This window comes from Peromyscus eremicus, chromosome 7, assembly GCF_949786415.1.
Source record: "Peromyscus eremicus chromosome 7, PerEre_H2_v1, whole genome shotgun sequence".
NCBI classification, from domain to species: Eukaryota; Metazoa; Chordata; class Mammalia; order Rodentia; family Cricetidae; genus Peromyscus; species Peromyscus eremicus.
This window is the reverse complement of record NC_081422.1, coordinates 67,285,124-67,311,477: the sequence shown is the minus strand read 5'-3', so window position 1 is coordinate 67,311,477 and position 26,354 is coordinate 67,285,124. Positions and strand designations below refer to the sequence as shown.

At 46.1% G+C, this 26,354-nt stretch overlaps 1 protein-coding gene across 1 annotated transcript in view; it reads right to left on the bottom strand.

Moving 5' to 3' along the window:
• Prtg (protogenin) overlaps positions 1–21,601 on the bottom strand; it is a 107,758-nt gene extending 86,157 nt beyond the window's left edge. Inside the window, exons 1-2 of the mRNA XM_059269052.1 lie at positions 21,517–21,601; positions 19,314–19,616 (exon numbers count right to left, since the gene is read on the bottom strand). Coding sequence (XP_059125035.1) covers positions 19,314–19,616; positions 21,517–21,601 — 388 coding nt within the window. The remainder of the gene's footprint in view (positions 1–19,313; positions 19,617–21,516) is intronic.
• Between the last annotated feature and the right edge of the window lie 4,753 nt (positions 21,602–26,354).

Below are 26,354 nucleotides of genomic sequence, written 5' to 3'. Positions count from 1 at the left end.
CGAGGGCATCTGAAGCCTTTATAAGTGACCTCAGGCCCACACCAGGCCCCACACAGGCCCTTCAGTGTTTGAAAAGGCAACAGGAAGTTCTTAATCCCCCTTCCCTTAGGAGGAGATAAAGGCCTTTGATTTGGGATCACAACATCCAGGGTCCAAGGGAGGATGGAGGATCCCATCCGCACAGCCCTGAGCATGGAAGGTCAGAGCGGAACAAACAGAACACCAGCTCCAACACGCAAGGGCCAACCCTTAAGCCAAAAGAGCAGGGCGAGGCTCAGCCAGGAACGCAGCCTCTCCCCCCTGCTCTGTGGCTAATCGCTAACTCCAAGTGCAGGAGAGCTGAGAGCGAGCCTTTGTGATGAGACACGCAGATAACCACTCACTTCTCAGCTCACACCAGTTGGAACAGCCAAGCCAGCCAAGGCTCCTAAAACCTGTTCACAGTAATTTACACACACCCCTGCACAAAGATACAAAAGCTATCATGTAGACAGGGTGTGCAGTAGCATTCTCTTTGGAACTCAGCTGCCACCAATTTGTAACGGTACTGAAAAATCAACAGATTCTCCAGATAAAATTTTATATTCATTGGGGCTGGAAAGATGGCTCGGCAATTAAGAGCTTTTATTGCTTTCTTAGGGGAACTGAGTTCAGTTCACAGCATTCAATACTGGCACCTCACAACTGCCTGTAACTCCAGCTCCAGGGGATCTGACGCCCTCTTCTGGACTCTGTGGGGACCTGCACTCACACATGCACATACCCACACAAACAGATATACACATAGTTTAAAAATAAAAGTCTGCAGGAAAGGCGCAAAGCTACACAGAGAAACCCTGTCTCGAAAAACCAAAAAAAATATAAAAATAAAAAATAAAATAAAAGTCTGGCCAGGCAGTGGTGGCACACGCCTTTAATCTCAGCACTCGGGAGGCAGAGCCAGGCGGATCTCTGTGAGTTCGAGGCCAGCCTGGGCTACAGAGTGAGATCCAGGAAAGGCGCAAAGCTACACAGAGAAACCCTGTCTCGAAAAACAAAACAAAACAAACAAACAAAAATAATAAAAGTCTAGGTGGTGGTGGGGCACGGTACACCTTTAGGCCCAGTACTCAGGAGGTAGAGGCAGGTGGATCTCTGTGAGTTCAAGGCCAGCCTGGACTACAGAGTGAGTTCCAGAACAGTCAGGGTGGTTACAGAGAAACTCTGTGCTGTGGAATAATCCTTTTGTACATTGTAAAGATTTGTCACTTGAATTGGTTTAATAAAAAGCTGATTGTGGGGCTGGAGAGATGGCTCAGAGGTTAAGAGCACTGACTGTTCTTCCAGAGGTCCTGAGTTCAATTCCCAGCACCCACATGGTGGCTCACAACCATCTGTAATGAGATCTGGTGCCCTCTTCTGGCCATGCAGACATATATGCAGGCAGAACATTGTATACATAATAAATAAATAAATCTTTAAAAAAAAAAAAACAACTGATTGTTCCATAGCTGGATTTTTGGGGCAGAGAGAATAATGGGAAGAAGGAGGGCGGAGTCAGGAGACACCAGCCAGATGCCCAGGAAACTGGAAGTATAGAAAATGAGGTAACAAGCCATGAGCCACATGGCAGAGGATAGATAAGAAATATGGGTTAATTAAATGTAAGAGTTAGCTAGTAACAAGCTTGAGCTATGGGCCAAGCATTTACAATTAATATTAAGTCTCCATGTCAGTTATTTGGGAAGTGGATTATGGGACCAAAACTTTCACCTACTAACCCTGTTACAAAAACAAACAGATAAATAAAATAAATCTAAAAAACTTTATTTAACTATATTCCAATATAGTAATAATCAAAGCTAGCTTTTCTGCGATACACCATTCATGTGTTCAAGAACAGCAGAGCAGTTCCTCTGCTGGGTATAGAACTATTTATTTCCTTACCTCCTACCTAACCCCTAAGACTCAAAAGGAAGTTAGCCTTTAGCTGGCAGGGGTTGGGGGTGAGCACAGAGGTTTCAAAACATCAAGAGGATTTTAACAGGATTCTGTAGCAACTTCACAATATAGCAACTATCTTAGAGTCAAGTTCTGCAGCTCCAATCTCCAAGAATACCATTCAATCTTTTTTTTTTTTTTTTTTTTTCTAAATAATTTCCATGGGACTTGGGGACGCGGTAAGCACTGTTAAAATCTGTGAAAATCACTGTTAGTGTCAGCAAATTCTTATCATACGAAGTTTTTGGATGCTCAGTTTCCGCTAGGCTCTAACGGATGGGTCCATTTGACTCCCTCATTAGCAGCTATCAGACTCCTGGCTGCCCAGGTTGTCCTGATCCAAAGGGCTGTCAACAGCCAACCCAATGAACCTTGGGTCAGAACCAGCTATTCTGAACAGTCTGTGAACACCCTGAGGAAACCATGGTGTTCACAACGGCTTGCTCCAGATACTACAGTGCAGCCTCGGCCACGACTGCTACAAACAGTTCATATAAGATTTGTGCCGGGCGGTGGTGGCGCACGCCTTTAATCCCAGCACTCGGGAGGCAGAGGCAGGTGGATCTTTGTGAGTTCGAGGCCAGCCTGGTCTACAGAGTGAGATCCAGGAACAGGCGCAAAGCTACACAGAGAAACCCTGTCTCAAAAAACCAAAAAAAAAAAAAAAAAGATTTGTGCTATTATAAGCACTGGTGAACTCAAGATGACCTTGAGAAATCTTGTCCCCTGCTGACTGGTCCAATAGAGAGCCTGCTGTGACTGGTACACAGGGAACAATACTGTGATTGGTGTAAACACAAACCCTCATTTGCATAAGAGGTTTGTAATGACTGGCCCAACCCCCTCCTTTGGCGGCACAAGCCGGATGCTTGGCTCTCTTGGTGAGATAGCTGCCTCTCTGGTGTTTCCACATCAGGCTCAATAAAAGGCCTCTCCGAGCTGGTCTCCTCTTGCGTATTTTGGGAGAGTGGGCTGGGCTAGAGGTATGAAGGAAACAGTGGCAGTGACAGAGTGCGCGGCTGGAAGTGGCTGCTGCAGGTGGCCGCCACAGAGGCAAAGCTGTGGAATGCTGCCGGTGCACCGGGTGGCAGGGGTGGGAGAGACCAGAGTCACCAAAGCCTTGACCAGTGGCAGAGTCAGCGCTCAGCTGTAAAGATGGAGGAAGAGCCACAGACTGCCCGCCAGGAGCACCAGAAGAGAATCCTGACTTCCTACACAAGAGCTGAGACGCTTGCAGAACTAAGGGCTTTGGGAGGAAGAAAGACCATGGAAGAAGGAGGAAGAGGAAGGAACAGGAAAGGGAGGAGAGAAGAAGGGGAGAAAGAAAGAAGGGAGGTGGAGGGATGGAGGAGGAGGAGGAAGTAGAAAAAGCCCAGTGAACCTTGGGTCAGAGGAAGATGATGATGACGACGACGACGACGACGACGACGACGACGTCGTCGATGATGATGATGATGATGATGATGATGATGATGACAGGTCTCCGCCTTTCTTTTCTATGTGCGTTAGCTTTTTAGACAATTCTCACCATGCTGACCACCCTGGCCCTGAACTCACAACCTCCTCAGGGTTTGGATTCCAGGTGTTCACATTACAACTAGCTAGCAGTCACACTTTAGTTATAAAAAATTCTTAAGAGTCAGCACAGAGTACAAAAGCATCATTTTACAGAAAGGCATATAACAAAAGTATGTACACAGCTGGGCGCTGGTGGCGCACGCCTTTAATCCCAGCACTTGGGAGCCAGAGCCAGGTGGATCTCTGTGAGTGCAAGGCCGGCCTGTTTTACAGAGTGAGATCCAGGACAGGCACCAAAGCTACACAGAGAAACCCTGTCTCGGGAAAAAAAAAAAAAAAAAAAAAGTATGTACACACATGTACATATGCGGGGCATGGACACACACCTATTGCCACAACACTCAATGGCAACTAAAACTCAAGGTGCCATGAGGAAATTCAAAGGATTTGCTCACATCTGTGGGCACGCACACACACACACACACACACACACACACACACACACACACACACACACACGGCAAACACAAATGCTCACTATCCGACGGAATTCATCATTATTAGATACAAACCAGTATAGTGGCTGTGGTCAAAACTCAAGCAAACTAAAACCAGTGGCTGTAGCTACTGGATAGCAAAATATTTCGAAAAGCAATAAAATCTCGGGGTGGTGTTGGCCAGTAAGGGGAGCTACCACCTCATCTAGTGACCTCAGTTCTCAGAACTCACATGGTAGAAACAGAGAACTGGGTCCTGAAAGTTGTCTCCTGACTTCCACACACCCACTGTCACACACACACACACACACACACACACACACACACACACACACACACATTTTTTAATCCTTTTGTTTTTAAAGCAGAAAACCCAGCTACTGAAACAACATAAATTTTATGATATGCAGACAGCAACATCCAACTTCCCACCCTTTCCCATTCCGGCCCACGTCACAGACATTTGGCTTTTCTAGAAAAGCAGGAAAACAATTGTGTATATTTACCATAGGTTACATGTTCTAATTTATTTTAAGTAGACTGTTTTAAATAATATATGACAATATAGATAAAAATCACATTTGATACAGGCTGGCGCATTCTAATGGACCATTTCCCATTCCAAGTATTTTTTTCCCAAAAAAAAATCCAAGAAAAGCAAAGCATTAGCTCTTCCTGGATTCTGCTGGTCCTCAACCACCCTGAGAAATCTTAGAAGAAAAAGGCTCTCTCCTGCTGATTTATGAGATGTTTCTTTCAACCATCACTCCTTAGCAATTCTATGCAAGACCAAAGAGGCAAAGGTCCAGGGCGCAGTGGCCTGGATCAGCATCTGAAAGCTCTCGTTCTCCCAAAGAAAGAAAGTGACGACCTTTGACATCCCGCTAAGGTGTCAAAGCAAATGCTCATAAATGTGCGTCAATAACGAAGCAGAAATCAATCACTTCATTTAATCTCATCAATTATTATGGAGGGGGACACAATGTGCCCCCAGAGCCACACACAGTTCAGCCACTTTGTGACACCCATGCTATTTCGTTAAGTTCGCTTTTTCCTGTATTGCGTTTTTAAAAAAAGCATAACTCCACTATCACAGATGAAAAGCATCCAACCATTTAAAGTTAATGTATCTCCCATTTTTTTCTCTCCTAAATAAAACTTGAAAAAAAATCTATGCAAATTTTTAACAAACTGTTTCACTGGATCTTCTTACATATAATGAGGCAACTGTAACAATAGTCCCTCACAACTAAAACTTCTCATAAGCAATTTCACAAACTGGAAACTGGCTTTATAAACTAACGCCTTCATACTCAAATCTTTGGGTGGATGCTTTTTTTTTTTTTCAAAATTTTATTTATTTTATGTATATGTGCACTTTGCCAGCATGGAAGTCTGTGCCCACAGAAGCCAGAAGGGGGCATTGGATATCTGGAATTGAATTTATAGACTGGTGTGAACTGCCATGTTGGTGCTAGGAACCCACCAGATCTTTGGAAGGAGAAACCAGTGCTCTTAACCACTGAGCCATCTCTCGAGCCCTGGGGTAGAGAGTCTTTGCAACAATGGCCTCTTGCATACAGACAAATGCCCTGCCACAGCTACTGCTGGGCTCAGCCTCTGCAGTTTACTGGAACAAAGTAACTGAACGGCTGGAAAACTAACAGTACCCAAATCAGGAGTTAAGAGAGCCTTTGACTGTGCCCTTTGATTTTACTGAAGTATTCCAAATGTTTAGGTGTAAGAGAGAAACTGTTGAGGCTCTTGCATGGGAATACTCTTCCGAGCACACAAAATGAGGTCTGGGCTTGAAACTCAAAGGCCCAGTATTTGCCTATCAGGCATGCCACCCTGGGTTCCCCCAGCACACTAAAAGCAAGACAAAAAAAAAAAAAAAAAGCATGGAAAAAAGTGAGTTTGTTTTAAATCTAGCTTTCCCTCCTAAGCTGACAGGCTAAGGTTCTAAAAATGCACTCAGAAGGTCAGTTTAATGGAGGGCGGCAAAGAAGACGTCAATGAACAAATAATGGAGCTTGCTAAGGGTTTCACATACTCCGTCGGCACTAGTTTTAAGTAGCATGTGCCCCCAGGCAGAACTGTATAGCGTTCATGCACATAAAATGTATTGGCAGTTTAACCATGTACCTGACATCACCTAAGCTTCTGATAATTATTTTGACACTGTTGGAATGGTCAAGAAACATCAAATGTGGGGCGAGACTGTGGTTACTGCCCAGCCACTGCCCCCTTTATGTACAGCCCAGAAAGGATTTGTCTACAAAAACTCTAAGATATTATTTTACTAAATCATAGCTTAGTAGTATGATTTCGCCTTTTAAAACAGTATCAAGACAGGGTGGGGAATTGCTCGCCACACCAGCGTAGGGACTAGATTTCAAATCCTCAGAACCCACGAAGAAGCCAGCTGTGGCCATAGGCACCTGTAATTCCAGTACCAGTCGGGGTGGACAGACAGAAGGATCTCTGTAGCTTGCGGGCCACTTGCCTGCACATTGTGCTTGATTCCTGGATGTTTTTCAGGACAACCCATGCCAGGCACCTAAAACTAACATTTCATGACCTTGCCCCTGCATTCTCCATCTCAGCTGATGGCTACACCACTTACCAGGTCACTCAGATCAGGAACACCAGAATCAGGGCTGGGTCCGAGTTTGCTTTCTGTTACTGTGAGAAAACACTGACAAAAAACAGCTTGAGCCGGGCGGTGGTGGCGCACACCTTTAATCCCAGCACTCGGGAGGCAGAGGCAGGCGGATCTCTGAGTTCGAGGCCAGCCTGGGCTACAAAGCGAGTTCCAGGGCACCCAGCGCTACACAGAGAAACCCTATCTCAAAAAACCTAAAAAAAATAAATATAACTTAAGGAGGAAAAGGTTTATTTCATCTTCCAACTCTCAGGTTTCCATCACGGAGGGAAGTCAGGGAAGGAACTCAAGGTAGGAACCAAAGCAGGGGCCCTGGAGGAGAGCTGCTTAGATGCTTGTTTCTCCTGGTTTGCTCAGCCCGCTTTCTTACAGAACCCAGGACCACCTGCCTAGGGATGGCAGCACCCCGTGTGGGCAGGGCCCTCCCACATCAATCATTAATCAAGAAAAAGTCCTACACGGGGCTGGAGAGATGGCTCAGAGGTTAAGAATGCTGGCTGTTCTTCAACTCCCAGCACCCACATGGCAACTCACAACTGTCTGCAACACCAGTTCCAGGGGACCCGAGACCCTCACACAGACAAAACGCCAATGCACATAAAACAAAGATAGAAAAAAGAAAGAAAGAAAGACCCTTTAAAAAAGGAAAGAAAAAGAAAATGTCCTACAGACAATCGGAAGGAGCCAATCCCTCTCTTGAGACTCCCTCTTTCCTGGCGACTCCCAACTTGTATCAAATTGACAAAAACTAGTTAACCTGCACCCTCTGCAGGAGTGAGGTCTAGAGTTCAGATCCTCAGCACCACAAGAACGTTGGGCAAGGGTAGCCACCCACCTGCAATCCCAGCGCCTGGGAGGCAAAGACGGGATCCCCAACGTACCTGGCCGGCTACACTACCTGTATCACAAGCTCTGGCTTCAGTGAGAGACTCTGCCGCTAATAAAAGGATGGTCAATGGAGAAAAACACTCAATACCTTCTTGTTGTTGCTGTTTGTTTTGTTTCGTTGGTTTTTCCAGACAAACGAAGCTGAGGAAGCTCGTCACTACTGTTCTTCAGGAAAGGCTACAGGGGTCTGACAGATTGAAAAGGAAGGACACAGGGCAGTTCTCAAATCCACCCAAACACGAAAGCGTCACCGATTTTGTTCTTATGTGAATCTATGTGTCTGTGTACAGGTATGCCCACGTGTGTGTGGGACCCGGCAGAGGCCAGATGGAGGTGTCACAATACTCTGGGGCTGGGGTTACAGGTGGCTGTGAGCTACCTGACGCCAGTGCTGGGAATAAAACTGGGGTCCTTGGAAGAGCTGGAGTAGCTAACCACTGAGCCATCTCTCCGGCCCAGCAGTTTCCATCTAAACCTCCCTGTTTCATCCTACGTATTATAAATAATTACTTTATTTAGGATGTGTGTGCAAGCTCAAACAGAGGACCCTGTCTCAACTTACAAGTGGGAGAATGATCAGAAACACCCAACACTAACCTCTGGCCTTCACATGTGCACGCGCGCGCGCGCGCGCGCGCGCGCACGCGCGCACGCACACACACACACACACACACACACACACACACGCACCACAAATACGTACGACATAAAAGAGAAACATCTTCAATTTCAGTGTCAATTCTGTTACATTCCCTTTTCTCCAGTGTGGATTTGATAATAACTACTTGAATATGAAAAAACCTATTTCCACACAAGGAGACCCGAATGCAGGCAAAACACTTGTACACATAAAATAAAAATTAAAACTCAAAGCCGGGCACAACCTTTAATCCTAACACTTGGGAGACAGGAACAGGTAGATCTCTGTGAGTTTGAGACCAGCCTGGTTTACAGAGAAACCCTGTCTTAAAAACAAAACAAAACAAAAAACATTTAAGAAATCATATCCTGTCACTTAGATACTCAGACAGCTTCAAAAAAGCCTTTGGCGGGCTGGAGAGATGGCTCAGAGGTTAAGAGCACTGCTTGCTCTTCCAAAGGTCCTGAGTTCAATTCCCAGCAACCACATGGTGGCTCACAGCCATCTGTAATGAGGTCTGGTGCCCTCTTCTGGCCTGCAGGGATATGTGCATCAGAACACTGTATACATAATAAATAAATAAATCTAAAAAAAAGCCTTTGGCAGTCACACAGCTTTAGTCAACACAGTCCTTCCACTAAAATTATGTTAAAGACATTACTACCTGCGTTGGTGAGATGGGGCAGCCAATCCTGAAGATCTGAGTTCAAACCCCAGGACCCACACGATGAAACAAGAGAACCAACCACTACAAGATGTCATGTGGTCTCTAGCATGACACACACACATGCCTTCACACACACAAACACAGCAATAACAAATAAATGAACTCGAAGGTGGATTTTTTTAATTGCTAAGTTAGAACATGAATGGGAATTTCTGGGGACACAGAAAACTCAGTGGGTAAGTCGTGCACCTGCCGCCAAGCCTGGCAACCTGAGTTCCAACGAGGACCCCCGTGGTGGAAGGAGAGAACTGACTCCTACAAGGTGTCTTTGGTCCTCCACGGGTGCACTGTGGCACACACACACACACACACACACACACACACACGCACGCACGCACGCACGCACAATTTTGTTTGTTTGTTTTGGTTTTGGTTTTTGGAGACAGGGTTTCTCTGTGTAGCCCCGGCTGTCCTGGAATTCACTTTGTAGACCAGGCTAGTCTCAAACTCAGAGATCCACCTGCCTCTGCCTCCCAAGTGCTAAGATTTATGGCTCGGCACCACCAACCACCATCATCACCTGGCTAACAACTTTTTACCATTCAATTTATTCAGAAAACAGTAACTGGTATAAAAAAAAATATATCTTAAGAAAAGTTGTGCCACACACACACCCTTTTTTGAGATAGGGTTGCTCTGGGTAACAGCCCCAGCTGTCCCTTTACAGACCACACTGGCCTCGAACTCACAGAGATCCACCTGCCTCTGCCTCCTGAGTGCTGGAATTGAAAGCACGCACTACCAAGCTCAGCCTTTTTTTTTTTTTAATGCTGACATCAAAACATTTTTTTCCTATTCTAAATCCACTTTGAGGTCAATATTTTAATCTGAATTACTTTAAACCCAATCAAAGGGGCTCACACTAATTTAGACGGAAGGCTGGGGAAAATTAAACCTTGCCGTACTAATGGAAACTGAGGGCAGCAGTCTCGCCTGTTCTACACAAAGCTCTCAAGAGAAAGGCTTAACTATATTTTTAAAATGCTGAATCGATACACATCAGAATTTAGAATTAATTTTTATAAAATTGTATTCCACATATGCAAACTTTCAGAGAAGCATAGCCGTATAGAATTGAACACTTCTAGAGTCTTAAGAATTGGGGTTGGAGGGGCTGGAGACGCGACTCACGAAGAGCACTCAAGGACCTGGGCAACTCACAGCTGCCCACAGCTCCAGCTCCAGAGGGTTTAACCCTTCATGCAGCCTCTCAGGGAACTGCATGCACACGGTACACACACATACACACAGGCGAACACCCATGCACATAAATAAAAATAAATCATAAAAGAAAGAAAGGAAAAGAAAATAGTTCTAGTCAAGCTAGAACTATCAGATGTTGGCAAAGTGAGTTCTTGCTATAGAGAAGGTCCAGGGTTTAATCCCTACTACTGCAAAAATAAACATAAAAAAATAAAACACAATATCTAAATTATCTAGATTTGGCTTTAAACCTCCCATGATTAAATACTAGCCAAGTTACTTTAATTTTCTTCTCAGGGACTTAAATGGTTCTGGTATAATGGGGCCGAACAAAATCTCATGGAGTAAAGATTTAGGGCTGAAGAGATGGCTCAGAGAGTCAAGTGTCTGTTGCACAAGTGTGAGGACCCAAGTTCAGATCTCCCCCCCACACATAAACACCAGGTAGAACAGCGCACACTGTAACCCCAGAGCCAGAGAGATAGAGATGGGAGCGTCTCTGGGGCTCATTGGCTAGCCAGACTACCATTAACGAGCTTTGGGTTCAGTGAGTCTCCACGTCTCAAAACAGGTGGGAAGAGGCTAAAGAACACACTAGATACTGATCTCTGGCCTCTCCAAGCACAGGCAAACACAAGTATCCACAGGCATACCCATGGAACATACACACACACACACACACACACACACACACACACACACACACACACGACACCTTGAGAAAGAAAAAATCTGAAATCTACGATTCCTGCTGCTAGTGAGTAATCTAAAACAAATATTTTAGAAACAATCACTTGAAATTTTGTCTGCAAACTTCCCTGTGTGCTGGTAAACACCAGTCAGGCCCAGTGCCTTCCCCTTTACTTGACCCTGGGGCCCTCTCAAGATGCTACCATCCTTGCCGGGCAGTGGTGGCGCACGCCTTTAATCCCAGCACTCGGGAGGCAGAGCCAGGCGGATCTCTGTGAGTTCGAGGCCAGCCTGGTCTACAGAGTGAGTTCCAGGAAAGGCGCAAAACTACACAGTGAAACCCTGTCTCGAAAAACCTAAAAAAAAAAAAAAAAAAAAAAGAAAACAAGAGGAGGGTACTGCTGATTCACACGAAGGGAGAGACTCGTGTTGTGTTTACCATTCACCCACATGCTACCACGCAGCCAACGTTCTGGGGCCTGTCAATGCCACAACGCACAGAACACCCCAAGACACTCTCTTGGGTAGGAGTTTCCTTCTACCCCGCAGAAGTGTCAGTGGTCCTCAAACAGAAGTGTCTGGGTTTTTCTGCCTGTCACAGAGGGACTGGGAGGGACTAAAAGGCCAGGGATGCTGGAACACAGCATGGAAGACGTCAGATAACACCACCATGAGCCACTATCCGGCCAAAATTTCGAACTATGCCAAAGCTTAGGAACTCTGAGAATGTTACCCACAACCAGAAATACCTTTATAGACACTTTACTGAGGCCTGGGGGTGGCTGGTAGCACAGATGACATGTCCCTGAGTTTTACTATGGTATGAGTATCACTAAAAATTGCAAAATAAATGCCAGTAAGATGGCTCAGCAGAGTAAATGGCCTGCTACCGAGCCTGAGGGCCTGAGTTCAATCCCCGGTACCCACAGAATGGAAGAGACAACAAATGAGGCCACTTGTCCCCTGACTCTCATCTCTACGTGCATGATATCTCATATACGCAGACACACACAACTAAATAAAGCTATCATAATTTTTCATTAAAAATTGTAAAACAGGGCCGGGCGGTGGTGGCACATGCCTTTAGTCTCAGCACTCGGGAGGCAGAGGCAGGCGTATCTCTGTGAGTTCAAGGCCAGCCTGGTCTACAGAGGGAGATCCAGGATAGGCACCAAAACTACACAGAGAAACCCTGTCTCAAAAAAACAAAAACAAAACAAAACAAAAACCTATAAAACAGTAAGAAGGCTTATATTTAGGAGGATTATTGCAAAAGAATATGACTTATCTCAAGTAGTCCTCATGGAGCTGGGAAGAGCACACAACCAGTAAAGTGTATACCAGTCAAGTGTGCACCAGTCATGTGTGAGATCATGAGTTTGAACCCCAACTCTACAAAAAAAGCCACAGAGACACACACTGTGATCCCAGCACCAAGGCGCAGAGAGGCAGATCCCTGGGTCTCACTGACCAGCCAGCCCTGCCTTGTCCCAGCAAGCTCCAGGACAATGAGACACCCTGTCCCCAAAAGAGGCAGACAGCATCTGAGAAAGACACTTCTGTCCTACACAGGCACACTAATACACACACACACACACACACACACACACACACACACACACACACACAGTATAAAGCAGTACCACGAAAGAAAATTTTTAAGTAACTGCACTAGGGGCTGGAGAGATGGCTCAGTGGTTAAGAGCACTGACTGCTCTTGCAGAGGACCTGGGTTCAATTCCCAGCACCCACACGGCAGCCCACAACTGCCTGTAACACCAATTCCAGAAGATCCAATGCCTTCTTCAAGACTTACAGACACCAGGCACACACATGGTATACGGAAATACATGAAGACAAAAACACTCATACACATGAAATAAACAAATAAATTCTAAAAATAAAAATGAGTGCCACACAGCCAGCAAAGGCCTTTAATGCCAGCACTCGGGAGGCAGAGGCAGGCAGATCTCTGTGAGTACGAGGCCAGCCTGGTCTACAGAGTGAGTTCCAGGACAGTCAGGGCTACATAGAAAAACTCTGTCTTGAAAAACAATCAATCAATAAATAAATAATTTAAATGTCTGTAGTTTCCTAAAGAAAGCATTAAAAAAGACTCTCTTTTCCACAGTGCCCAGCACTAACCCAAGTGAGGACATCGGTGTGAAACAGTGCCCACATTCTCCACAGTCTCTTGGTTAATCTAACCGCTGCCTACGCAGTCCAACACACATCTATAAACACTCCGGAAAGGACGAGCCCTCCAGAAACCAAGAAAACAAACATCTTAAATTCATGCCTTCGGCTTAGTCTGTAAGAATTTGGCTTTTTAAGGTTCATCAAAAGCGGTTTCTAAGAATCTGAGGTTCTTTGTTTTTTTTCTTAATGAAAAAAAAAAGTAAGGAATTTTTTAAAAGTCAGGAAAGAATTTGCAAGGTCAGTGTGAGAGGAGATCTTTGCCAGGGTGCCGCCTCCACCCTCTGCACGCACAGCCTGCCAGCACCACAGCACCGGAGAGGCTGTGGTACCTCTTGTCGTGTGTTACCCAGCATCTCCACCAACTACTTCCCTCTTCGAGCTGTGTCTGCCTGCTGCCAGGTTCGGGAACAGCAAACAGTATGCCAACAACCGCCTCGCTAGCTGCTTCCTTTCTTTTCTTTTGCAGGGGTGGGGGTGGTGGTGTTGAGACAGGGTTTCTCTGTGTAGCTTTGCGCCTTTCCTGGAACTCACTCTGTAGCTCAGGCTGGCCTCGAACTCACAGAGATCCGCCTGGCTCTGCCTCCCGAGTGCTGGGATTAAAGGCGTGCGCCACCACCGCCCGGCCCTGCTTCCTATCTTACTTACCAAGGTGTAAGCAATGAATTTAAAGACAGCTGTAGCAAAGGGGCCAGGCGACATAAACTCAAAGTATTACAACAGACTTATGTGAGATGTTTTTAGAATTTTTTTTAAACTCAAGTCATCAAAGTTGTTTTTAGGAATTCAAGCAGAGGGGCTGGAGAGATGGTTCAGCAACGAAGAGCACTTGTTTTTTGTTTAATTTTGTTTTTTTTGGTTTTTCAAGACAGAGTTTCTCTGTGTAACAGTCCTGGCTGTCCTAGAACTCACTTTGTATCCCAGGCTGGCCTCGAACTCACAGAGCTCCATTTGCCTCTGCCTCCTGAGTGCTGGGACTACAGGTGTGAGGCACCACACATGCCTTTTTTTTCTTTCGTTCTTTCTTTCTTTCTTTCTTTCTTTCTTTCTTTCTCTCTTTCTTTTTTAATATGATCATTGGTGTTTTGCCTGCATGTGTGTCTGTGTGAGGGTGTCAGAAGCCCTGGAACCGGAGTTACGGACAGGTGTGAGCTGCAATACGGGTGCCTGGAATGGAACCCGGATCCTCTGGAAGGCAGCCAGTGCTCTTAACCTCTGAGCCATCTTTCCAGCCCCACTTGCTGCTCTTATAGGCGACCAGCGTTCAGTTCCCAACACCCACATCAAGATGCTGACAACTGTCTGAAACACCCTCCAGTTTCAGGGGATCTGGCAGCATCTATGGGTACCAGGCATGTATGCAGTGCACAGACTGGCAGGCAGGCACTCATCCATAGGCATAAAATAAAAATATAGATATTTTTTAAAGAGAGCAATCATGACTCAACATGGCTGATTATTCTGCAAGTAAGTCTTCATCAGTTTACTAGCTGAATCCTAGTTTACCAGCAGCGACCCTGGCTGAACAACTCTGGCTATAAGATAAGACCTTGTCTTCTACCCGCAGTTAAAAATATGGCTTTCCCAGAGGTAACCGCAAAGGCATCTGGTTTATTAGCTGAAATATGAATTAAATCTAAAGCCTTGCTTCAAAGATTAGTTTTCTGCTGGTCTCTTGAATTGCTGGGGGCTTCCTGGACAGGCCCAGCTGTTAAATTTGAGAGCACAGATGCCCAGGGGTTGTACAAACAAGCCCTTGGCTGTGAAGATCTTTCTTCGGAATCATCAGAGACAGCTGACCAAAAGTGTATAGACCCAGGCCCCTTTTGAGATTTCATTTTACAAACGGGGAGAAATAAAACAAACACATTTGTGGGGGTTTTGTGTGTGTGTGTGTGTGTGTGTGTGTGTGTGTGTGTGTGTCTTCAAAACACATAGAACTCTACCCTCTTGCTGGATCCTGCTTTGCTTCAAAAAAAAGAAAAAAAAAAATCCACCCACTTTGAAAAGAGGGAGCTAGTGTTACCAGAGGCAGAAAATGAGACGAGAATCACACATCAGCTCGGAAAAACTGGTTCCCTGCCCCAGATTATCAGGCCCCTGATAAGCAGACCTTAAGTAGAGAGATCTTCAGAGGGCAGCCTGGCTGCGGAGACGCCTGCAGGACCAGGTGTGTGCAGCTTTTACTGAGCTGACGTCACGTATCCAGGACAACTGAAGGGAATTTAAACAGATCGTTCAACCCACACACTCTCTAGGATATCGGGAAGCAGTAACTTAGCCTTATTTTTACAGGGTTGGCAGATTGGTCTCTCAAAATATGACTTTGAGATCCACGTTAGAACTGCTGAATTAGGGCAGGTGACTGCTAAGAGCTTGTGTGTCTCATAGATAAGATACGCCCCCTGGAAGTCTACAAACTCACCATCCCCCTTTCCAAACATTATTTTAATTTTTTTTTTGTTGTTGTTGTTTTGTTTTGTCCCGTCGTCCCCCCCCCCCCCCCCCCCCCCCGAGGCAGGGTTTCTTGTGTAACAGTCCTGGAACTCTTGTAGACCAGACTGGCCTCGAACTCACTGAGATCCACCTGCCTCTGCCTCCCAAGTGCTGGGGTTAAGGGCGTGCGCCACCACCGCCCCGCTATTTTAAATGCTTTTAATGTTCTTTACATTTCAAAGTAAACTTTAGGTAATAATTGTTAAATTACACCCACAAAATAAAAACCTTAAACTGAAGCAGTTGCATGTTATTCATGAAAAACATGTCCTACTAAAGGCAATGATTTCTTGCCACTTAAAAGTCATAGAAATGGTTTGCCTAGACAACTTCAGTGTGGCTAAAATTAACCTCAAATTTTTAAGAAGCATTATGAAGTTGAGAGAATTCCTATGTGCTCTCATCCTATCCAGAGGCTTCAATTTCCACCTTTTATGAAAAGGAAACAAACAGCGAGCTTCCTGTTCAGTCCGCTGCTTGCCAGACTTTTACACATCACAGCATACGCCCGCCCGGCCGCCTCCTCCTTTACTTGCCTTATCTTAATTTAAACTTGTTGAAATATGAGACTGTTTAAAGCACACTAATGTTTTCCTATGAGATTTATCTTACGCCAGCATTAAGGACTCAAGGATCATCAAGACAGCTCTCTGGTCATTTGGTATTCCTAAAATATTTTAATTGCAGTGTTTATATAAGAAAGACTTAGCACTCAAGTAGGTGAAATTTCGATGTACTAAAACTTAGCCTATTTACATTTCTAGGCCCTATTTTAATGATCTGATTAGCATTATATGCAACTGGGCTCCCCACATCCTTCCCCTCTCTTTTCTAATTACATGAAAAATGTAAAAAGGGGACAAGAAAATGGCTATCAATACAAAGGATTACTTAAAAAATAGCTATATATTACTTTAACCCTATGTTTTCCTTTCAAAAACGGGATGCCTTGGCCAAAGTAAGCTAGACACATTCTTTTGTGCTTGGGTGCACAACCGGAAAGCCAAGCCTCCAGGCCTTGGGGAAGAGCCCTGCGCTGATGTGCTGCGAGATAAGGCCCCACAGAGACACTTAAGGAAGGGCCTGCTCGCATTCGAATTCTGCATTCCTCAAGAACAATTCATGGCAATAAGCAACTTTGCAGAAGAGCCACATGAAAGCTGGGGCCAATGAATGAGGGTCATCTGCTCTTTATCACAGGGTAAACCTCACCCCGGCCAGCGCCTAACCTTTTAACCTTGCCGATTCCTAATTTACACATGAATAATGGAATTCTGGCCCAGAGTGCAACTTTCCGCTTCTAGCTGCTAAATTCAGAAACTAAGACTCAGCCAGTGTGTTAAAAAACCCCAGAGTGGCACAGATTAAAGTGTTAGATTACAGGTAGCTGCTACCACCGCTAAACCAAAAGATGCATTCGCTCATAAAATTCCTCAGGAAACAAAAAGCACACACTTGTACCCCGCTGCTATCAGTAAGTGGAAGAACTAGCTTTGAAAACACAGAGACAACAGAATGCCCACTTAATGCTCCTCTCTTCCTGCTCACTTTGGATAACATCTGCACAGGAAGAGCGATTAAAGGCCATCACAAGACACGGCCTCTTAGACGACAAAACTGTGTGACTCCAGGATCGCGGAGAGCCTTTCTCATTTCTAAAGAAAAAAATCTAAATTTAAATCCGCTGTGCTTTCTTGTTTTAAAATCCATAGTCGTGACTGGATGAAAGTACCCCATCTAAGCAGTTCATCTGGGAAGTTTTGTTTGTTTCTGAGGGTCTGTGAGATGGCTGGGGGTGGGGGTGGGGGGCAGGTAAATAAACGTTTCTAAGACAGGGCCTTGATATACAGTCCGAACTGGCCTAGAACTCGCTACCCTCCTGCCTCAGCCATCCACATGATGGGATCACAGCTATGTGCCACACTAGATTTTTCAATCCAAAGTTTTATATTTATAACATGAAGATTAGGTCATCCCCTTTCCACAATACTTCGCAAAGTGATTAATACGCAAATAGGTACTATTAAAGATAATTTTAAAGATAGAAAAATGTTAAGGTACTCAAAATGTTAAAAGTTTTTTGAATGATTGGTTGGGTTGTTTTGGTTTTTTTGTTTGTTTGTTTGTTTTGGGGGGGTGGTTTAGGAGGTTAGAACTGAACCCAGACACTCATGCATGCTAAACACATGTTCCAACACTTCATCAAAAACCCAGCCCCTGTTAGTAATATTTGCTTCATTTCAGATTTTATTTATGGAGTCAGAAAGCTGGGTGAGCTATGGGATTCTGTCAGGCTTCTCAGGAGGTCCTGGAAGCAAGTGTGGTCCTGATAAATGTTTGTCTTTTAAACCCTGTCCACTCCCCTCCACCACCCTCTTCCCCACAAAGGCAACACAAACTATAGTTCCTTGGCATGAAAAAAAAAAAAATGATTCCACGAATCTGAAAACACAGGAAAAGAAGAATCGCAGAGTGATTGTACATTACACAAGACTCAAGTGAACAGAGCGTAAGGCTAAAATGCACATTCTCCTCAAAGTGATACTGTACAGCGAAACTAGTACTCAGTGAAAGAAAGATTTCAATGGCCAATGATCAAAGCCAAAGAAAACAGCAGGGGGTCTTGGGGGTGGAGTTTATCAGAAATCTTTTCGGGGTTATGCTCTTCTTTGGCAGGGGTGGGGGTGGGGCGAGGCTTGGAAGCGTCTCTAATTTGCCAACATAGTTGAACACAAATATCACTCTGCTTGCGGTTATTTTCTACAATTCATCATCACCACACAATTACATCAATTACCTCTCTAAGTGCAGCAGACACATGCCCCTGAGCTGTAGTTAAGTCACCTGGGAAACTCCAAGCCAATCTCCCAAGCTTGAACTGTGGAGTGGAGATCTTGGATAACGCACTCCCTAGAGGTTATGTGGTTATCTCCAGAACGTGCTCTCCCCGTTGTACACTTGGTGAACGGGTCAGTGTGTGTATGGTGCAAAGATCTGCCCTTCGGAGGCCAAGAGCACAGCCAGAACTGTTAAACGCTTTCCAGCATCCCACTTCCTGGAGTGTTTGTTGCTTGGTCACATGAAGAGGTGGTGACTTGAAAGAGTTCCCCTACCTGTCCTAGGCTGGTCCTGACACCTAGCAGTTACGGAGGTCAACCACCACCCAGTGGATCATAAGGCTGACAGTTGCTTGGATGACGTTAATACAAAGTCTTAGACAACAGACTTTATGAAAACTGGAGAAAATAAATGAGCAGATCTGTTTTAATTCCATTAGGCCTACTACAGAAAGGGCCTTGATCTCCCCTCCCAGCTGGAAAAGACGCAACATACTTCAAAGGCTTGAGAGTTACTGACCAATGTCCTCCCTCTCTGACAATCAGAAAGCAACATGGGTGATCTATGTATGAGAGATAGAAGGTTGGGCTGTAAGAAAGATTTAGCACTCAAGAGCCAGCCACCCAGCAGAAAGACTTGCTTGGGATTGTTTCCACTCAGTGAATTCCCAAAGACTGAAATTTTAACAACGGCTTTGTTTGTACTGGCCAAACGTCTTCCCGTAATCCTTACAGTGTGCAACATTTGAAATGAAGATCGTCACCTGGCATTTTCAAAGTCTAATTTGCGTTTAGTTCCCGACAACTCAAGCTTGTTGCAGATTTCTCTGCACGTCTTCATCAGCGCCAGCTGTATGTATCATCTCTGGTAAAATTCTTAGCCCATGTATGATTTTAGTGCTACTCATAAGCCAATTAAAAAAAAAACCTTGTAACCGTGAAAACTGTTACCGCCAAGAAGAACTGAAACACTTACTTGACAACGTCAGATGAGCTTTCTGACTAAGAATGGCTCCGTATTTGTTGACTGCCAAGCACTGATAAAATCCTTCATCCGACTGCTCTCCTCGCCTGCCTTCCACCTCACTCATGTACAAAGAGCCGTTAGAGAGAACCTGGATCCGTTTATTTTCGGACAATTTTGCTCCATTTTTTAACCACGTGACCTTAATGGGACCTTCTCCATGAGCCTGGCAATCTAAAAGGACCGGGTCTTTCCTTGTGACAGTCACATCCTGTGGTTCTCTCATGAAAAACAGTTCGCTAAAGCTCCACACTCCTGCAAAGAAAAAGGGAGAAAGGGATATATCCAGAATTACAGGTATAAAGTCATCTAGCACGCAACTGAAAAACGCGTATTTGTGGTATAAGGCACTTTCTCCAGCCACGATGGTTAACTTCCAAGGACCTTAGCAACTGCAAACCCTTTCAACAAGTCGGAGAGGTCGCCTTTTACAATGTCTACACTCAAAACATAGGAAGATTCGGATACCTTCTATGAAGCCTAAGAATTTGGTTCTCAGGTTTCTGGCCAGAGATCCAAAATCATCAGAACTCACTAGCACAAGCCATATGCTACTTTTACAAGCTTGTCAAAAAAGATCTTGAACAGGGTTAAGTCATAAAAGTCTAATTTTACAAGAAATCATTAGCAAAACTCCAACTCTGTGAACAAGCGAGTTTATTTCCTTGTCTCCTGAAGTGTTTTTGGAAAACCCGGCACCTACTCCTTTGGGAAGCACGTTTATCTTTTGTGACAAATTACAAGTTTGCATTTTTTTCCTATCTGCCCTTTTACGGCAGGGATGCTGTCTCCTCTCCTTAAAAGAAATCCATTTACTTCATTTCTGCCAAGCCAGCTAGGTATTTAAAGGACACACAATAGACTTTGAAAAGTTGGTAACTCTGGCTGCTTGTGCTCAGTGGGTGATCGGATTAGGAAACCTTTATTTCACTTTTTTCGAGCTACCAACTGTTGGAAAAAAATGCGTGACTAATTGGTCCTTACTGTCTAATAGGGATAGGAGATTGCTTAATCAACCAATACACATTTTTATCAGAGCAGAGGAAATGCTTTATCCAAGCACACACAAGCCCCTGGTCCCCCAGAATAAGGCATGTGTTGCCTCTTCCATTTAGAGCAAAAGCACGTTGACCTGGGCCAACATAAAGTTAGGGGTCTTGGTGGGAGACTTTATCTTTTTTTAAACACTTCTCCTGCTCAGTTTGAAGCCCAGATTACAAATACACAGCAATGATTTATCTGTTTCCGATCAAGACAGATCCTGAAAAACCCCAGAGTCTGGAGCTCTGGACTTCCACTAAGATCTGCCCAGGACAGCTAACCCCAACAGCCCCATGCAGCCTGCAACCACTCCGGAAGACGCCCATTGTGTTTCTGAGCTGCATCCTACTTTGATCCTTTCTCTTGCTAACTGAAACTAACTTTTCCAGAAAAAAAAGAAAAAGGGAAAAAGAAAGAAAAAGCAGTGCTTGTAACTTATAAAAAAAAGTCAAGCCCCTTAACACCTTTTCAAATCCTCTCCTCCTTCCCCTAACATTCACTTTACAGGTTTCCGTCTTTGAAGAAACCAAGATTGAAGAAAGGGAGATAAATAAATTTATGCAAGTTTATGCAAGGCTAATCTGAAGGTTTCAGGAACCTCCTGCCGAGACCTCAAAGACCTACATGCAGCAAGTAAATTCTATCCAGACACCTTCCTCTCTGCCTCTCTGGGGGCACAAATGGGCCACGCAACTTTCAAGCTCCTTCTCCTTGCAATTCCACCCTCCCATCTCCTTGCTCAGTTTCGAGCTGCGGAAGCGGGGGGCGCCCGGCTCGGCCACCCCGAGACCCGAGGGGCCCATTGCAAACCCTAGAAACGGCGCGCAATCGCGGCGCCCCCCTGCGCGGCGAGGCTGCCACTCTGGAAACAATATAAATAAAACCACGTGCGGCCGCAGCCCGGGACGCTACGCGGAACCCCGGGCTGGCCTCAGCGCGGACAATGGCGTGAGCAGGGCGAGTGGACAGCGGCCCCGGGGAGACTCGGCCTCGGCCGCGGAGCGCTCGGAGCGCGCATCCCGAGGGAACCCGGCCGGCCGCACCACCCGGGGCATCCCGGCCCGTCCCCCTCCCCGCGCACGGCCGCGCACACTCGCTCTGGGAGCGCGCCCACCTGGAACCGAGCCGAGCGGCGGCAGCAGCAGCAGCAACAGCAGCAGCAGCAGGGGCGGCATCCCCGGGCGCACGGGAGGCGCCATTCAGCGGGGCTGCGCGGGCATGCTCCCGGGCCGTGCGCCCGCGCCCGCTGCTCCCGCTGCTCTCCTGGACCCGCAGCTCCTGCTGCACCCGCTGCTCCGGCGTGGCGAGGCGACGCGCCGCTTGCAGGCGCACGGACCCCCGCGCGCGCGCGCCAGGCCGCGGGGACCACGCGCGTCGCGTCCAGCCCGGGGCGGAGGGAGGCTGCAGAGGGCGGCGCAGTGGACAGCCTGGCCGGCCGGGGACTACTTTCTACATCTGGCCCCTGGGCCCCGCACGGCGAGGTCGGCGCTGCTGGCGGAGGGACACGCTGCGATCGCTCGGGCGACCCCGGGGACAGGGGGAGGGCCCCGCCGGACAATGCACCTGGGGGTCAGGCCCCCGCCCCTCAGCCTGCGCGCCACGGCCGGCCACCGGGCCACAAAGGCCAATCCTCCTGGCCGCGGCCAGCCCCCCGGGGCCCTTCTCCCTCCTGCCGGCCAGTTGAGGATTCTGCACGGAGGAGGGGGGTGGGGTGGAGGGATGGTGTTGAGAGATGTGGAAAGGCCGGAGACTTCTCCCCTGATGGCCCCCTGCCCATCCCCCTGCTTTGCTCAGCCGCCCAGGCCCTGTTCAGGGAAGTCCAGTTCCCACTTCTGAGGCTTGTCAGCGCCCCTGGAGGCATCCTATGGCGACACCCCCCCCCCCATACCACCCACATTTGGAGACTTCTTATCATCCCTGGTCCCATCAGATACAGCGTTCCGTGGCTTCAAAATCATCTAAGAGAGCCCTAAAATTAGCAATTACCTTTGGGGGAGAATTTTTAACTCTGCTTCAAGTTAATTAAGTTTTTTAATGTGTGAGAACTAAGTACATAAAGGCCCTTGTCCTGGGAGCAGAGGCGAGATCAGAGGATATCCAGAGCTTGATGTACCAGGCCAAACTTTGGTGGGTTACCTGCTTAAAAGTTAGGCTGATGAAAGGAGACACCAGCGATGGGAATTTGTTCACAGCTCTTGAAATTAATTAAGGCTAACCAGAGGAGTCGAAACGTACATTTAAAGAGTTCGAACAGGGGGGCTACCCCTTCGCCTTTACACGTGGATTAGCGTTTGCTAATCCCGATCTAAATCTTTGGCACATGACGAGGGCACAGGCTAAAAGCTAACTTTAATTAAAGCCGCTGACGGAAATCTAGCTTTTGTCACTAACTGCCTTTAGCAAGTTTCAGGAATCCTTCTGGTTGCGCGGGAGAGGGTGGGAGCAGGAGGGGAGGAGTGGTTTTGGAAATCCATTAGGACCCCCGCATTACTTACCCTCAAACTTACTTAAAAGTCAATCTACTTTGCAGTTTCGTTTTAACCCCATGTAAAACAGCAGCAGTACCCTTGGCTCTGTTGCCTCCAAATCTGTATCATAATACAGATGAGTTTGAACAATTTCTAAGCCTCAGAATAAAAATTCGTGGAAAAGGAAAAATTGTTTGGGGTGCTAAAATGCAGTACTGCAGAAATCTTTTAAATATCCGGTCACTGAAATTTTCAGAAAATGAGGTGCTTAATTATTGACTCTTAAACTACATTCCTGTTTGGATTGTTTTGAGACAGGGTCTCACTTTGTAGTCCAGACTAACCTGGACATTACTTGTCCAGGCTGGCACGGAACAGTCTGGCTAAGTTTTCCTTTATTGTATGATTATTTCCTTCTCCCTCTTGATTTCGTATTCTCAAGCCACGGAAAGTGCTCCTGTTTCCTGCATAAGAACTGCTAATAAGATGGTTTCATTCAGTTACACCTGGGGACCTTAGGACTCGAACCTGGTGTTTGCCTTGAGGAAGGCTATTTGCAGTGAGTCCACATGGAAGGGGAGGAAGTAATACATTAAACAACCTGTTGAATGGAGTCTAGCATGTATTAACCATACCATACTGGACAGGAACAGAGTTCCTTTGACCATAGATACGTTATGCCATGTTGTAAGACTTGTGGTCTATGCAGCAGTTTTCATATAAATTCATTGGCCCTCGCGTGGTAAACCTAGGAGGTAAATAGAGATGTTGGGAGGAAAAGGGTTTATCACCTCACAGATAACAGTACATCACTGAGGGAAGTCAGGACAGGAAACTGGAGGCAGGATGCAGAGCCTACTGAGGGGTACTACTTCCTGGCTTGTGTGTGTGTGTGTATATATATATATATATTATATATAATATATATATAATATATAATGTATATTGATATTATATATGTATATAATCATCCAGGACCACCAGCCCATGAGCTGGGCCCTACCACATCAATCCCCAGTTAAGAAAATGCGCAAAGGTCTGCCCACAGGCCAATATGATGTAGATATTTTCTCGGTTGAGTTTCCCTCTCCCAAATGACTCTAGCTTGTGCCAGATTGACATAAATTAGCCATCGCAGATGTTCTTATTAGTAATATCTCCTATTTAATTTGAAGAAATGGATTTAGCCAAGGTCACCCATTAAGAAGTGATAACTAGGGGCCAGGTTCATGTTTTCTAATTTCCAAGTTTTACCTGTTTTTTTTTGTTTTTTGTTTTTTTTTTTGATAGACTCCTCTCTGCCTTTAAACTTTTCTTTTTAAGTAGTTCTTCTCGTACTAGAGTCTGAACCTCAGGCCCCCTTTTTGCTGGGCAAACACTACCATTGAGCTGCACCCCGCCCCCCAGCCTCTTGTCTTCTCTGTTTGTATCATTTTTAAGTATGTATGGGTGTCTTTGTGTGGTTATGTGCTCAAGAGTACAGGTGCCCATGGAGGCCAGAAAAAGGGATTAGATCCCCTAGAGCTGGATTTACTTATGGTTGTGAGCTTCCTGTTGTGGGTAATGTGAAGTGAACTCAGGTCCTCCCGAAAAGCTGTATGTGGTTTGTTTTTTTGTTTTGTTTTTTTTTTTTTTTTTTGGTTTTTTTTTTTTTTTGGTTTTTCGAGACAGGGTTTCTCTGTGTAGCTTTGCGCCTCTCCTGGAACTCACTTGGTAGCCCAGGCTGGCCTCGAACTCACAGAGATCCGCCTGGCTCTGCCTCCCGAGTGCTGGGATTAAAGGCGTGCGCCACCACCGCTGCCGCCGCCACCACCACCACCACCACTGCCCGGCTGCTGTATGTGTTTTTAACTGTTGAGCTATCTCTCATTTTATTTTTGAGACAGGGTCTTATGTAGCAGAGACTAGCCTTGAACTCTAGAACTTTCTGCGTTCACCTCCCAAGGGCTGTGATTACAGGTGTGTACCAATTTATTCTGTGGTTGGGGATCAAACCCAGGGCCTCAAGCATGGAGGCAAGTCTCCACTAATTGACCTCTATGCCCAGCCTCCCTTGTCTACTTAAAAACAAAACAAGCTGGGAGGTGGTGGCGCACACCTTTAATCCCAGCACTCGGGAGGCAGAGGCAGGCGGATCTCTGTGAGTTTGAGGACAGCCTGGTCTACAGAACTTGTTCCTCCAGGACAGCCAGGGCTACACAGAAACCCTGTCTCCGGGAACCAAAAAACAAACCAAACAAACAAAAAACCTATTCCGACGAGAATGTACTGCGTATTTCTTTGAATAACACAGTACGTATCTCCTCAGAAACTGCTCTCACATATTACACTACTCTTGCATCATGTGCCGAGTCCCATAGCTACTGAAGAGCTTACAATCCAGCTCTTGAAATGACCCGTCATTCCCATCCAGAAGCACGCGTTACATACACTAGAGGACACCACAGTGGTGAAGCCTGGTTTGGGGTTTCTGACACACTCGAGTTCGGATTTCAATATTGCGTAAACAAGTTACTGAAGTTCTCAAACCTAATCTATTTAATGGGAGGGAGGATAATGCCAGTGGGCTACAGGGATAGACTAGCATGTACGAAGGCACCTGCTCCCCAGCCCTGGAAGTAATTGCATGGTTACTGTTTGGTAAGCAGAGAGTCCCCCAGTAATGACAAGTCTTCATCCTTCCAGGCAGGCCTGGTTTTGAGAAGTTCGTTTCTGAGAATCAAATCTGATTGACTTGGGAGATGACTTTAAAAGTAAAAACCTCCCTCTTCAGGAGAGCCTGTGTGGTTCTGAAGGAGTTAAGACATGCCTGGATACCCAGCCTCCGAAGGTTTTCCATTAGAGAATGAGGCTTATTGAGACAACTGCTTACACCTTGTTTTACTTTCCTGTTTGGAAACAAGGTCACTGATTTTTCAGACCGAAAGAGCAGGTCGTATGTACTGAAATTAAAGAACAGTAGGGGCCAGGGAAATGGCCCAGTTGGTAAAGAACTGCACAACCATGACAGCCTGAGTTCAGACCCCCAACACCCACATGAAACCCAAGCACAGGAGTGCACATCTGTAGTCCAGACAATGAGGAGGGGCAGAGAGGTGGGGTGGGTCCTAGGGGCTCACTGGTGAGCCAGCCTAGCCAAATCCATGAACTCCAGGTTCTGCAGGAGACCCTGTCTCCAACAAGAAAGATAGAAGGGCTGGAGAGATGGCTTAGTGGTTAAGACCACGTGCTTCTTACAGAGGGCCTTGTTCAGTCCCCAGCGGGCACACAGGCATAACTTCAGTTCTAGGGAGACAGTGACCTTTCCTGGCCTCCAGAGGCACCAGGCACACACACAGTGCATTCATGTGCGTGCAGGCAAAACACTCATAGGCATAAAATAAAAATAAATGAATCTTTTAAAAAATAGTTTTTTGAGACAGAGTTTCTCTGTGTATAGCCTTGGCTGTCCTGGAATTCACCTTGTAGCCCAGGCTGGCCTCAA